This window comes from Carcharodon carcharias, chromosome 8 (assembly GCF_017639515.1).
Source record: "Carcharodon carcharias isolate sCarCar2 chromosome 8, sCarCar2.pri, whole genome shotgun sequence".
In the NCBI taxonomy this organism is placed as follows: Eukaryota; Metazoa; Chordata; class Chondrichthyes; order Lamniformes; family Lamnidae; genus Carcharodon; species Carcharodon carcharias.
In genome coordinates, this window is record NC_054474.1 from 50,940,738 (window position 1) to 50,956,105 (window position 15,368).

Here is a 15,368-nt window from a genome sequence, read left to right on the forward strand (position 1 = left end):
TCTGACCCAATAACTTATGGTGGCACAATGGCATCACTGGAACTTTTATCCTTATATATATAAATAATGAAAAGGTACACACATAATTTACACAAATAAATAAATATATTTTGACAGATTTTAGGTATTTTCATTAATAACATGGCACGTACCAGAGTCCTAATTCAGAAATTCATTTACTTCAGGAAATATTTTTCAGTTATTCCATATTATGTTTTTTTTACTGTTAGACATACTTTCATAGTCAAAAGGTTAACTGCACAAAACACACAGCTGATGATGAATGTGGTATGGTAATACCATTGACTTACCACTTATTCTTTCAATTCACAGAGATATTTATATCAGGACCTTTTTGTAGGTACAGGTATTCAGACTAGAGGAAGAAAATAATTTGCAAAATGTTAAATTAATTTTTAAGCACAATTTCAGCTATTTAGAGTTGTTGATGTAATTCACAAAGAATATTAATTCCTTTGCTGCAATGGAGTTTTTTTTCCATTTATTCTTCTGCTAACACATTCTTCTGATGACACTAAGAAATGCTGGAACACAGATTCATAGTTATCTTTTCGAATTTACAAGCCTCCATGTGCAAGTTTATGAGATATGGTTAGGTTTTGTAATAATGGGGGTGCCACAACCAAGCCTAATTCTGCCCTTGCTTGGACAATTTTCAGATGGGATCAGATATAACAATTTGGAATTGCAATATGAGTATATTTTTCCCTTCACCATTCAGGGACACTGCATGATGGATTTTACTATCCTCTGGAGATGGGATGGCAGGCAAGAGGCCTCGTAATATGGTGGTGGAAGGAGTCAGGAGGGAAGCCAACATCTCCTCCACAAGGAGGTATTCTCAGGAGTGGGAACGTCAGTGGCGCGGCTGCTCTCTAAATGGAAACAAGAGGCCAATTAAGCAATTAAGTGCTCAAATAAGAGGCACTTGCCTCCCCTGCCAGGATTTTACTGGCATTGGGAGGGGCTGCCACTACTTGGGGAGACCACCAGGTAAACATTGGTGGTTTCCAAATAGGCTTCTGGTAGGGGCCCCTCCTTTATGGCCACTACATGACCCACATCAATGTTCTAGCAATGTTTTCCCTGGAGTTCAGGTGTGTCAAAACTCTAATGGACGTCTGGGCTCTCAGCCAAGCCTTTTTATGCATTCTTGATTGACAGCCCAGACATCCATTAGAGTTAGAGTAATGAAATACCTGAGCCCCAGGGAAACATTGCTTGATTGACAGCTTTGGCTCTCCGATCCATGCTGTCATTTCCACAAGGTTTATTTACACAAGATAAAGAGGTTTCAAGTGTTTGCAATTTATTAAAACTTTAAAGGTTCTGTAAGGTTGACACTTATATTAGCCTATAATAAAAAGGAGGTTTTTTTTAAAAAAAGTGGAACGTTATCAATTAGTGACTTTTTTAAAAGTTTTTTTTACACATCCTATTGTCAATTGGTTCTATACAGTGTATAGAATGGGCATGGAAATGCCATAGTTTGGCATGGGAAACATAAGGGGTCATAGGGGTGGGGGTCATACCTTGGCATGGATGGCATGAAGGGCCATAGGGGGTGGGTGGGGGGACATATTTTGGCATGGAGGTTGTGAGAGTCCATGGGGGTAGATGAGGGCATGAGGTGGCATCATTAGGACATGGGGTATGCGAGGGGTGAGGGTTGGAGGGCTTTTCTATTTTTTTATTATAACTGTGATGAAGTCCCATAGCACTGAGCCTTTTAAACAGCCCACCTCAGCGCTCAAAGCCTTTTCCTAGGTTGGCTGGCCAGGCAGCAGTCCACACCCACTCCCCAGGAACAAAAATCCTGTCTTTGCAACCACTTTCTCCAGAGGTAGACCTAGCCGGGGCCAAGCTGGGAATTTTCCCGACTCCCGCTTCCTGCTTCGAGGATGAAAATCCAGCCCATCGTTGATGACCTAGGTGAGGGCAGTCTCAGTGGCATGACATGCGCAGAACTTGAACAGGAAACCCCTGGAATTTGGCATGGAAGTGAGAGACAACAACACTCTCTACAACCTTATGGAATAAAGGGAGATTAGAAGCATGATTGGAGAGAATGCATGAGTCAATGAACAAGTTAGGGCTGGTGCCTGTGGGAAAGGAACAGTTAACAATGTCAGCTAATATGGGATTGAGGAATCATATTTGAGAGCTGAGTAGTGGACTAAGGAGAGGATCAAGCCAGCAGCTGCTTAGGAAAAATGGCGACAGATGAAGGATAAGCTGGAAAATGATGAGGGACTTTGGCCTGAATGGTTGAAAGACTTGGATGAGCCTTTGGATGGAGGGAAGAGAAGAGGGAAAAAGAAGCAGAGTGAGCTGCACAGCTGGCCTTGGTGTTAGAGGCAAAAAATTCCATGCACCCTTTGTATTTCATATTGAAAGCCATGGTTTAAGCAGATGTTTAGCTTTACAAAGTAGGAGCATAGGGCTGCTCTTGCAGCCCAGCATGTAGAATAGTAAATGACTTGGCAAAATTGGAGAAAGACATGTGGGATCAGATTTCAAACAATGTTACACCTTCAAAGGAAAATGTTGCTCCATTCTCTGGAGAAATTGAGTATTTTAGCAATCGGCATAGTGATTAAGGGCATACTCTTTTTTTAAACTTATAAATTACAAATGAGACACAGAAATTAAATCAAAAATACTGCATTTTCATTTAAAAGTTGTCAACTAATTCTTAGTTCCACTTCCTGACCTGAGTTATGATTAAGTTACATAAATCAAACCTACAATTATAATATGAGTCATTTCCATAAATTGAATTATATTTGGATAATACATTTTCACAGACTCACAGAATTGTTACAGCATAGGAGGCAGCTATTCAGCCTGTTGTGTCTGCGCCAGCTCTCTGAATGAACAATACCCTAATGCCATTCCGCTGCTTAACCCTCCTACCCCTGCACATTGTCCCTTTTAAGATAATAGTCCAATTCCCTCATTAATGCCTCAATTCAATAAGTCTTGATCACACTCTCAGGCAGCACAGTCCCAACCTTAACAACTTGTTGTATGAAAACGTTTCTCCTCATGTCCCCATTGCTTCTTTTGCCAATTACCTTAAATCTGTTAAATTTTTAAGTATCCCTTTGCGAATTTGCTCTTTACATCATCACATAAAATATTTGCTTATGGAAAACAGAAAAATAGAGAATAATTTATATGACCTGTCTAAATTGACTTAGTTCTGAGAGTCACCTCAGTCATGTAGAGAACTTGGATATTGTCTGCTGCTGTCTATTTTGGCTGTTCTCCATGTGGATCTAAATGAGCAGATTGGCTGCTCTCTGGACTTGACCAGGCTGGCAGTTCCTTATGTGTGAAGACATTTTCTGCTGAGCATGCTTGTAACTGAACTTAAAACACCCATTTGTACATGTGTCTGTGGGCAAGTGGACTGGCTGCTGTCTAAATCTGTATGCAACTGGCCCATATGCTGTCTGCACTTTATTCAACTTGCTGGTAAGTCAGTCAGGCTGTCTATTGGATGTGTGTGACTCTGTCAAGTGTGTTTGACACTGGGTTGGTTCTGTTTTTGATTGGACAGACTGCATCTTTCAAACTGGGCTGGTTGCAAGTGACTGTTGGTTGTATGTAGCTGTACTAATAGTGTGTGACTTGGCTGGCTGACGTCTGCATGTGACTGAGTTGGCTGCAAACTGAATGTAATCAAACGGTCTATGTGAAAGTGAGCTCCCTGGCTGCTTTTTGCACTCAATAGATATGTAGTTCCTCTTGCTGAAGCCAAAGCTGTTAACTTTAAGGATATGTTGGGATAGTTTTTTTTGATCAAACAGAGAGAGACAGATTGAAAACCTATTTAAACACATGAAGCTGTGTTTATTTTCTTTGAGAGAGGTATCAAATAGGTTTCATTTCTAGAGAAATGAGCGAGCCTTGACAGGAATAACTGAGGCTATGCTGTAAAACTTTCTATACAGGGCATACTATTTCACAGTAACAAGCTGTGAAATAAAATCTGGCATCAGTGATTGTCAAACACAATGGGCAGTAGCACTTTAGTTGGAGCTCAATTGTGGAATTGAACTGACTGACTTGGCATGCATTCAATGCAGGACTTAAGAGATCACCTCTGAATTTTTAATCACCACTCAATTTTTCTCACTTAAAATGTTGAAATATATAAAAACATATTTGGATATAAATAAAACATCAATGGTTACTCCACATTTGTGGTATTTCCTGAACTACCAGATACGTTCTATTTTTAATCCAGATTTGAATCCAGTCTGACTAGTGCAAATGAGGAGGGCAGGCAGTTTAAATAGCCAGGAGGGGAGTGGCATGGTGGTTTTGCATTGCATTCTCCCTTGCCCCCTGGCAATTTGGAAGCTGCCAGCCCCAGGCAGATCGGGGGCCTATCAAAATAGGAAAGCTCTGTCTCAATGGCATTATCTGCTATGTGATACAATATTAACTTTTGGAATTTGGAGACCCACACTTGTGATAAGATTAGCAAAAATTAGCAGGTCAGCAAAGGTCCAGGTAGGTTTTTTTTTTACATTTTCTTAAATTCCTTGTGGACCAAGAGAAGCAAGAGTGACCAAAAGGAAACCTTGGTCCTCCTCTTCCCTTTCCTTCCTTTCCTTTTTCTCCTGTCACTCAGAGCATTTAGTAAAAAGTCTTACTTGAGAATTTACTATAAAATTTTCCACTTCAAAACTGGGTAAAATTCCCTTTTATGTTCTGAAGTAGTGTAGGGTAATTTTATATCTAATATTTATCTCTACAAATGATTCAGGCGTTGACATGGTTGTTTTGCAAGAAGTACTATTGTGTTTTTTGGTGGAGACGGTATTTACATGATATTGTGGCACACAATATTGTCTTATAATATGTCATATTGTCATATTTGTACTCGGGTTAATGTGTTGTTAGTTCAGAAAGCAGCACATGGCTGAACTGTGCTCTGACCATTAGAGAAGAATCATTATTTAAATCAAATTCTAAGCTAGCGCTTGATACTACTTGGAAGTAATACTAAAATACATCTGTTGAAAAGGAATCATCACTCAATATAATCACCACCTGTTTACAGAATGAGGGGAATTAAACTGCCACTAGATGGCTGCAAAGATCTCAAGTTTCACATGTGTTACATATCTGTATTAAGAAAAGACAAAATAAAAAGAAAGATACTCACATCTTCACTCTCATTGCTTGAAATCACTTTCTCTGTCTTCTTTTCTTCCAGTAATTTGTTCTCTTTCTCAGGCATCGCATCATCAAGCCAGTTTAGGTCATGTCTGGAGAAGACGCATTCCATTGCCTTCCGTATCCCCACTAAAGCCAGGAGCTACCACCAATCAAACACCAACATTGTCATTTAATAAAATTCTACTCAAGCTACCAAACAACATTCTCAATTATATAAGTAAATGGCAGAAAGCATAAGGGGGCAAACTCTCTGCTGATTGGAGTCATACCTAGCACAAAAGGCTATGGGTCAAGTGCTGGAAAATGAGATTAGAATAGATAAGTGCTTGATGGCTGGCACGGATGAAAGGGCCTGTTTCTGCGCTGTATAACACTATGACTCTAAGATGGTTGTGATCGTTGGAGGTCAATCATCTCAGTTCCAGGACATCACTGCAGGAGTTCCTCAGGGTAGTGTCCTAAGCCCAACCATCTTCAGCTGCTTCATCAATGACCTTCCTTTCATCATAAGGTCAGAAGTGGGGATGTTCGCTGATGATTGCGCAATGTTCAGCACCATTCGCAACTCCTCAGGTTCTGAAGCAGTCCATGCAGACTTGAATTGACTAGTGGCATGTAACATTTGTGCCACACAAATGCCAGGCAATGACTATCTCCAACAAGAGAGAATCTAACCATCGCCCCTTGACATTCAATGGTATTAACATCCTGGGGGTTACCATTGAGCAATGCCTTGTTTTTAAATTCAAATGATTATTTTCAAATTCCTCCATGTCCTTGTCCCTCTCTATCTCTGTAACCCTATTCTGCCTCAAAACCCTCCAAAATTCCCCAATTTTAATTTTTCCATCACTGGTGGCCGCGCCTTCAGCTGCCATCGACCTAAACTGTGGAATTGCCTCCCAGAACCTCTCCTCCTCTCTCCCTCTCTTTCTTCCTTAAAGGACTCCTTGAACTCTACCTCTTTTGTTCAACTGTGCATATAAAACACTCCTGTGAAGCACCTTCAGTCATTCCACTATGTTAAATCTGCTATATAAATGAAAGTTGTTGTTCTTACAAAATAAAATTCGCTAACAATTTAGGAATCATTCTATAAGACAGATAAAACTCAGCTGCCTAAACAGCAGTTTCAGCTAAATATATAACTGAGCATGATGTTATTCACTTATAGTTCTAAATCAAGTAATCTTGATTTATATCAGATATAGTGACTATTATAATCAGACAAATTAAACTCCTTAGTGTTTGCAGATTAAGTTTAAATTTATGCTAGAGATTGCACATGAGTGGCTGCGTGAATTTTCAGGAGAGAAGAATGAATATTGCACTCTTAGGCCTGGATTTTCACGACAACAGAGAGCCTCTCCATTGTTGCAAACATAGTGGGAGATGCTGAAAATCAGAAATTGCACTGTTGATCACAGCACCTACCATTTCCGCAGCGGCAGGAATAGGTCTGGATTGGGGTTTACACATGCACATTTCATGGAGGCAGTTGCCCATGTAAATCAGCAGCTGCCTCCACTTATGTATAATTTTGGTAATCCAGGTGTGTGAAACACAATGTGCACATGTTAAACCTGATAGGAGCAGGTCTGAACTTTGTAAAGTTCTTTGGACTTTTGGACAGGTAAGGTACCCCTTTGGAAATGGTCCTGGAACACCTATTTCGGGGGGGGTGAGGGGGGGGGGGAACGGTTCCCTTTGGGGGAGGTCAAAGCCCTTGGGATGGTTCAAATTAGACATAAACGTGCATAAAAAGTGCATAAACTCCTTAACTGTCAAGATCATTGGAACTATCAAAAGTGTCAAAATGAACTGTCAAAGACAACTGAAGCTGTCAAGGCATTTAAGACCCCTGCCCTTTAAATCTTGGAAAAATAATGCCTGGAGCATTTTAAAAAATAAACAATTGATTGATATTTCACCCTGTCTGTTGACCTAAGACTGAGGGATGCAATTACTGGATCAGTGCTGCATGACTGATTTCATAATCTTCCATTTCACAGTTTGATTGACAGCTCCAAGTGGTTATAGATTCTTTGAAGCTGTTTCAAACATCCAATGTTTGTTTTTATAAGGATGTAACTGATGGAATGTAAATGTAGTGAATGTGTTTTTATGAATGTGAGTGTTTTTAAAATAAAATCTACAGCAAACACTAAGAGCTTAATTTTACTTAATCTCAGCATTTTATCTCCTGGTGCCCATGGTGGATACTAGGTGGGTTGGCATGCAATTTGATGAGATATCACTTTCCTTCTACAGAAAAGGTTTTACAGCTCTCAACATGGATGCTTAAGGCACAAGTCCAAGCATTGCTCCTGAACCAGCTGCACCACTAACCAAGATCATCCAGTATAGCTACAACTCTGGCATCTAACCAACAATGCTGAAATTTGCTCAGCCATGTCCTGTCCACAAAAAGCAGGAAAAATCCAATCAGACCAACTACCACCCCATTAGTCTACTCTCAAGCATCAGTAAAGTGATCATCAACAGTGCTATCCCTGCAATAACCTACTTACTGTGCTCATTTTGGGTTCCACCAGGACCACTCAGCTCCAGACCTCATTTCAGCCTTGGTCCAAACATGGACAAAAGAGCTAAATTTCAGTGATGAGGTAAGAGTGGCTGCTCTTGACATCAAAGTAGCATTTAACCGAGTGTAGCATTAAGGAACCCTAGTAAAACTGAAGTCAATGGGAATCAAGAGGAAAATTCTCCACTATTTGGAGTCACACTACTACAAAGGACGATGGTTATGGTTGTTGGAACCCAATCATCTCAGTTCCAGCACATCGCTTCAGGAGTTCCTCAGGGTAGTGCTCTAAGGCCCAAACATCTTCAGCTACTTCATCAATGACCTTCCCTCTTTCATAAGGTTAGAAGTGGGGATGTTTACCAATGACTGCACAGTGTTCAGTGCCATTATAACTCCTCAGATAATGAAGCAGTGAGTGCCCACATGCAGCAAGACCTGGACAACATTCAGGCTTGGGCTGATAAGTGGCAAGTATAATTCACACCATACAGGTGTCAGGCAATGACCATCTCTACCAAAAGCAAATCTAACCATTTCCCCTCAATATTCAAAGGGATTACCATTGCTCAGTCTCCCACTATCAACATTCTTGGGGGGGGGCCACCATTGACCAAAAGCATAACATGTGCATTCGTGTTAATACGGTGGCTAGCAGAGCAGGTCAGAAGCTGGAGATTCAGTGCTGGGGGGTGTATGTGGTAATATGGCAAGTGGTAATGACCTGGAACTTGTTCCCTACGATGGTGGTGGAAGCAGAGATGGTAAATGATTTGAAAAGGAAATTGGGTGGGCACTTGAGGGAATTAAACTTCCAAGGCTACGAGAATAGAGCATGGAAATGGGACTGATTGGATTGCTCTGCAGAGAGCTGGCATGGCCATGATGGGCTGAATAGTCTCCTTCTATGCTGTTGTGACTCCTGACTCTATAAGTAAATTGCCTCCTGACTCTCCAAAGCCTGCTCACCAACTACATAGTACACCTGGTGATGGAATACTTTGCACTTAACTGAATGAGTGCAGCTCCAACAACACTTGAGAAGTTCAACACCATCCAGGACAAAGCAGCCCACTTGATTGGCACCCTATCCACCACCTTAAACATTCACTCCCTCCATCACCAATGCACAGAGACAGCCATGTGTACTAAATACAAGATGCACTGCAACAACTCCGCCAGGCTCCTTTGACAGCACTTTCCAAACCTAGGACCTCTACCACCTAGAAGAACAATTGCAGCAGGCACATGGGAACATCACCACCTGCAAGTTCCCCTCCAAATCACGCTTCATCCTGACTTGGAAAAGTATTGTTGCGGGGTCAGAATCCTTGAACTCCCTACTTAAAAGCACTGTATTAAAACTACAACACATGGACTACATTGGTTCAAGAAGGTGGCTCACCATCACCTTCTCAAGGGCAATTAGGGATGAGCAATAAATGCTGACCTTGCCAGCAACACCCACATCCCACGAATGAATGAAAAGACCTATATTGCCAAAGCCTATAAGAAATTCATCTGTTTGCTTTCTAGACTAGGACAGATGCCTATTATAAATGGGATGGTGGAAAACTAGAAAGTCCTTACCTTTTAAATGGCAAGGATTAAGAATTTTTTTAACTATTCCATCTGTGAAGTTAATACACCATTCCTTGTTCTGTTGGCTAATTTTACTAGCATAAGGGCTGAAATCAGGTTATTGCATGTTTTGGTTGAAAACATCTGTAAACCACAAAATTGAAACTTACCATAACTGGAAAGATGATTGCAGCAGCTGTAGATTTCAAAACCCACAGCAGAACCAGACACAAGACCTGAAGTAATGTGAAAAGGTGGATACGGCGCAACGGAACATGACGCAAGTATATTAAGTCAGGCTGGTGCTTAGCAGGAGTCAATAGTAACTTCAATCTGTCCATAAACTATCAAAAAAAGGAGAGATGCAGATAGTTTTGTTATTATTGCTATGCCTTTTTCCTCCTCTCATTCATTCAAGCTTATTCATTGTTGTTCCTTTTATTTTGTTCCGTCATTGTCAGCATTACACTTGTTATCCTTTACAACCAGTTTTGTTCTTCCTCAGGTTATTCTACCAGCTTTGGGCCCAACTTTATTTCAAAGTTCATACATTTCAATGCTTACTTACCAAATTACTGTGCTATGTCAACACAACTCAGGTTGTTATGAATGAATTTATCTTTAATATTGAAACTTCTCTTCATCAAGGCAGCAACATTCCTTCCTCAACTATTGTCCTTGACAACATCACTCAATCGTGTATAGTCCTCTCAAATATAAAAATATCTCACATGAAATACATCTGATGATATTACAATAACAGTGCCCTAGCTGTTCTGTGGGACAGTAACTCTGCTAACTAAACTGGGATTACATCTGTAGTTGCCCTCCACTGTTGACCCCACTGAAGTCAGTGGGAGTTCAACTAAACTAAATGCTGGCGTCAGGAATCACATCACTACTGTCGGGCTTGGGTGCCTGCCTTCTTGCCCAGTGATGCTGTAAAATGTGGCCTTAATGTTCAGCTTGGAAGAAGAGAGGTTCAGTTATCCTCCATTTAGCTCGCCTAATGTGTTCCTGAAAAATGGCGCACTAAGTGAAAGCACGCTAAATGAAAATAATTTTGCCATAAGAAAACATGTTATAGGGGTGGGTTACATTCCTGCCCCAGAGCACTGCCCACTGCCTTCCTTCCTGCTTAGTGCAACTGCACCAGACATAACAAGCACTACCTGAAAAAACCTAAAACAGAAGATTATTGTAAATGCATTTTTAAAACAGAATACAGCAGGTTTGGGCTCTGCAATTTCACACCCCCAACCAAAATAAAGATAAGAGTGTCAAAAGATAAAATGAAACTAAAATATTCCACGTGTTCAGAGCTGTGTCCCAGTAGAGTGTGTCTGCAGCCTCCTTGCCTCCCCCAGACTACAGGTTCTGAGTGAAGCAGCATCGGGGTTACCTTGGCAGAGTCTCCTGAAGTGGCCACAGCTGCTGCTGGAGAAATCCAGAAACAACTCCAGCTTCCACTGGAAGAGGGGAAAACAAAAACAACAGCTTCATTGTCAGCGAAACTCCTTCATTGCAAATTGGAAACTGCAAGGTTTACTCAATGTGTGTCTTGATATTATCGCCAGTGCATAGTATTTTACAAAACTTCAGGTAGTTGTGAAAGCTGAATGCAGTAAAAGGGACTCTGTCAGATGGATCAGCAATGAAACTGAAAGGCTTTTTAATGCATGTGCGGTAAGAACATGTCAAATGCAGTAAAGCGGAATTGGCCAGCAGTGCTCTTTGAGGAAGTTCATTTATGTTAAAGCCGCTCCAAAACAAAACGGGTTATTGGAAAGTACACTAAATGGGGCATATTTTGTTGCCCCCACCCCATGACCCCCAAAGTTAAAGCTAAAGTATGCTGAAAGGGCCAAGGATTTTTGGCCCCGCTATATTTAACATTGCTGAATCCCTCACTATGAACATCCAGAGGGTCATCATTGAAACTGAACCGAAACAGCCATATAAATACAGTGGCTACAAGACAAGTTTAGAGGCTGGGAATTCTCTGACAAATAGCTCACCTCCTGATTCCCCAAAGCCTGTCCACTATCCACAAAGCACAAGTCAGGACTGTGATGGAATATGCTTCACTTGTCTGGTTGAGTGCAGCTCCAACAATATTCAAGAAGCGCCAGACCATCCAGGACAAAGCAGACCACTTGATTGGCACCCCATCCACCACCTTAAACATTCCCTCCCTCCACCACCAATGGACAGTGGCAGCAGTGTGTCCCATCTACAAGATACACTGTGGCAAGCCAAGGCTCCTTCGACAGCACCTTCCAAACTCAGGACTTCTACCACCTAGAAGGACAAGGGCACCAACTTCATGTTCCCCTCCAAACCACACACCATTATGACTTGGAATTATATCGCTATTCTTTCACTGTTGCTGGGTCAACATCCTGGAATTCCCTTCTAAACAGCACTGTGTGTGTACCTACACCATATGGACTGCAGCAATTCAAGGTGGTGGCTCACCACTACCTTCTCAAGGGCAATTAGGGATGGGCAACAAATGCTGGACTAGCCAGCGATGCCCACAACTCATGAAAGAACAAAAGGTTAAAAAAAATGCATTTCCTGTCAATCACTTCTCCTTTAGATACTTGAAGTAGAGCACTCAACTCTCTGTATATGATATTGCAACCCCTCTGAAGTATTATCGCTCATCATGTGTTCCACGCACCCACTGAGGTGATCATGTGATGCCATCATTGTACTATTTTGACAGTGCATCAACACAAACTGAGGCTATGGTAGGAATTTGTAGCACCAGAGTGCCTAAAGAGCTGCGATCTGGCCTTAAAGCTGCATTTCAGATTTTACCTAAAAAAAATGACAGGTGCAGAACTGTTCGGTTCTGTAATCAGGAAGTGGAAGAGACAGTCCCCATCTGGATGAAAGGGCCATTCTGCAATAATCAGTGAAGTTAGAGCAGCATAAGTAGATGTGACAGAGCATGCAAACACAGTCACACACTCGTCAAATCATGAAAGCAAGTGAAGAAACAATATTTTGGCTTATGCAAGTTTGCCAAGGGAGGTGTGCAAATAATGTACAATATCTGAATTCATTGTCTTGCTATGTTTCTGTGTTGTTCATTACTGCATACCTGGCCCATCATCATAGAGGGAGAATACAGGAAGGTTTGCCAATTGCTGGTCTTCCTGAATATAAAACTTGGCATGCTATCATTTGGGTCCTTCTGGAGAAACTTCCAGAAAACAGTAGGGCAGGCATTCACACCTCATAGTCACCAGGGGGTCTGCTTGTGCTGTATTTTTCATGAGAACTGGACATATGGGGACGTACTGGTAGCAAAGTGCTATGAATGAAAGGTATAGGCAATTAGATCCTGCCTGATGACTGTAATGGCCTGAGCAGCTTCTTCAGCAGGTAATTCTTCTTCTTCATTACTGTCTCATCATCTTCTTGCAGCCTTTTTTTCTTCTGGCTGCTTCATGAGTAAGCCGCTTTGCAGAGCAAGTTGTGGAGAACACAGCAGACAACTATAATTTTACAGGCCTTGACTATTTGTTGAAGGAACAAACTTTGCATTTCAGGATGCTGAAGATGAGTTCAACACCGTTCTTTGCAGTTGCAGGACATACCCTTGATCCCCTAAAATGTTTAAGTGTACATTTGGGACTCCAGCTGTATACAATAAAATTGAGGATTCCTTAAAGTTGTCAATTGTTTTTCACAGGAAATGTGTTAAAACCTCTGGCTCCTGCAGTGTGAGAATTACCTGCTAGGTACAATTTGAGATTGAAGTGCAAAGCATAACAGAAATTTGAACTGCATTTGTCCAGAAGGAGCTTGCAGCAAAGAAGTTCAAAAGAGCTGTAACATTTATAATCACTGACAAAGCTGTTCCTGTGCTGAAAAGAAACCTTGGCCCCCTCTAAACAAGTGCCAGCGTACGGGTGAGTCTGAATGAAGCATCTAAAGATGTATTCTCCTTTTCCAGAACCAGCAAATGGAGAGTTACATCATAGGAATATCATCGTTGGACACTTAAGAGCTATCCAGGACTATAGCTATACAAACCATCCAAATTTAATTAGCTATTAGAAAACCTCAACAAATTCATTGAGTTCCTTTGCCCAACAAGACCAAAACATACAGAAACAGTTATTAAAAGATATAGTAATAACTGCAAATGGTAAGGACCCAATGGAAAGAAAGAGGCCTCCCTAGCAAATCTATACTCTCCTCAGCTTATCAGGTGTCCCACACTCCTAGATCCTATTATATGGGCTCTCAGTGAAATAAAATTGTATCAACACTGCAGGACTATTGCATCCAAAGTACTCTGTGTGTGTCACATGCTTAATGTCACATTCAACTCCCTCATATTACGGTCAACTAAAAGTATAATGAAATCACAAAACTTCAAATGGAGGAAAGAGAAAATAAATGAAGTGTACAGGAAGCCCTACCCATAAGATTGCATCATAGAAATATTCTATTTGAAATAAAAGTTACACCCTATTTTTTTCAGACATTGAAGTTACTTAGTGCAAAACATATAACCACTTTGATAAATGGAAAAAAATGGTATTGTGTGTGAAGAGAGGGTGAATCAATACAGTTCATCCCTGCAGAATGAACTGCAATCCTCGGTTTAGTTTAATTTTACAGTTCTTCATTCTAGTGATTATCATTTAGAGGGCTGTATCATGAATTTCTGGGCATTAATTTCTGAAGGCAGGTTTGAAGCAGACCTCTGCTTGCTCTAGACAGATTGAGTTTGCTAAGTCCCTGCTAAATTATGCTCAGATGCACACACTCATGGCAGCATTTAATGGAGGTGATGGGGGTCTTGCCCGCCAAAGGGGAGAGCCAGCAAGAGCCCTGCATTGCCTCTTTTAGGGAAGGCCTACCGAGTTAAGTTCCACTCAGGCACTTAAATGGGCAAAGGTGGGTCTTCCCTGGGATCCAGGGCCATGGGGGCAGAAGTCCTGCTTGCTGAGAGCTACCAGCCATTCTTTTGAATGGTAGCGCCACTGGGAGATGGTGGCTACTGCTGGTATGACAGCCACATGAGGCCCAGGATTGTTGCTGGATCCCAGGCCACAAGCGAGTGATGGTGGGAGGAGGGTTGTGGTGGAGAGGGGCATGGCAGCAAGGGCAAAGGATGTGGCTCTCAGCAGGCCCCCTTTTCCCAGTGCTGGGTACCTCGATCAGGCACCAAGTGCCTTTGAACGAGGGACCCCAACCCGGGAATCCGTATGCAACCCTACATGGGGTTGTTTGTCATGCTCCCTGCATGGCGAGTCCCCCACTCACTGGTGGGTTAATACCAGCTGTGGTAATTGCCCACTTAAGGACCTCAGTTGGCGACAGGGTGGGAAGACTGCCAACTGGTCTACATGCCAAGGACTTAATCAGGGTGGAGGCAGGAAGGTGGCGGAGACCTCACCCGCCACCTTCCCGCCCGATTAAATGATCACACTGCCAAACTTGCCATAGGGGAGGGAATTAAATTTCACCCCTACTTTCTGGAATTTTGTAAACAAAGATGATTTAAAAAACTGAAAAGGAACAATAAGCTGAGAAGAAGCAAGATCTCTAACTTGGGGGCATCTATAAGTGATTGTGAAGTGCCTATTCACAGGAGATGTCCCATTTAAAAAAAGCTTCAATCCAACATTTAGTTTATAATGCAGTTGTTAAAATTAGGAATCATGGGATCATAGGAAGTTTATGGCACCAAAAGAGGCCACTTGGCCCATCGTGTCTGAGTCCAGTTTTGGGATAGACTGTTACTAGTCTACCATTTCTAGAAATAAGTGGAGGTCTTCAGCCTAGTTAGTTTCTGATTTGAACTGTAAGATCAGGAATTACATATCTATACTAAATTGACAACCTAACAAGACCTAACATGAAGAAATGTGTACAATATATACTTTTTACACTGATGTTTTAAGTAGATTTGAGATTTCGGTAATGCTGCTCCAGTGCAAACACAAAAATTGGGAGGATTGACAATTATCACTTTCCTGCCTCAATTAACAAGAAT

The 15,368-nt window shown here is 41.5% G+C and overlaps 1 protein-coding gene across 1 annotated transcript in view; it reads right to left on the bottom strand.

Annotated features, from left to right (window-relative positions):
- Positions 1–322: 322 nt before the first annotated feature.
- Positions 323–15,368, bottom strand: part of LOC121281433 (electrogenic sodium bicarbonate cotransporter 1-like) — a 95,401-nt gene continuing 80,355 nt past the window's right edge. Inside the window, exons 24-26 of the mRNA XM_041194377.1 lie at positions 9,514–9,687; positions 5,204–5,356; positions 323–376 (exon numbers count right to left, since the gene is read on the bottom strand). Coding sequence (XP_041050311.1) covers positions 323–376; positions 5,204–5,356; positions 9,514–9,687 — 381 coding nt within the window. The remainder of the gene's footprint in view (positions 377–5,203; positions 5,357–9,513; positions 9,688–15,368) is intronic.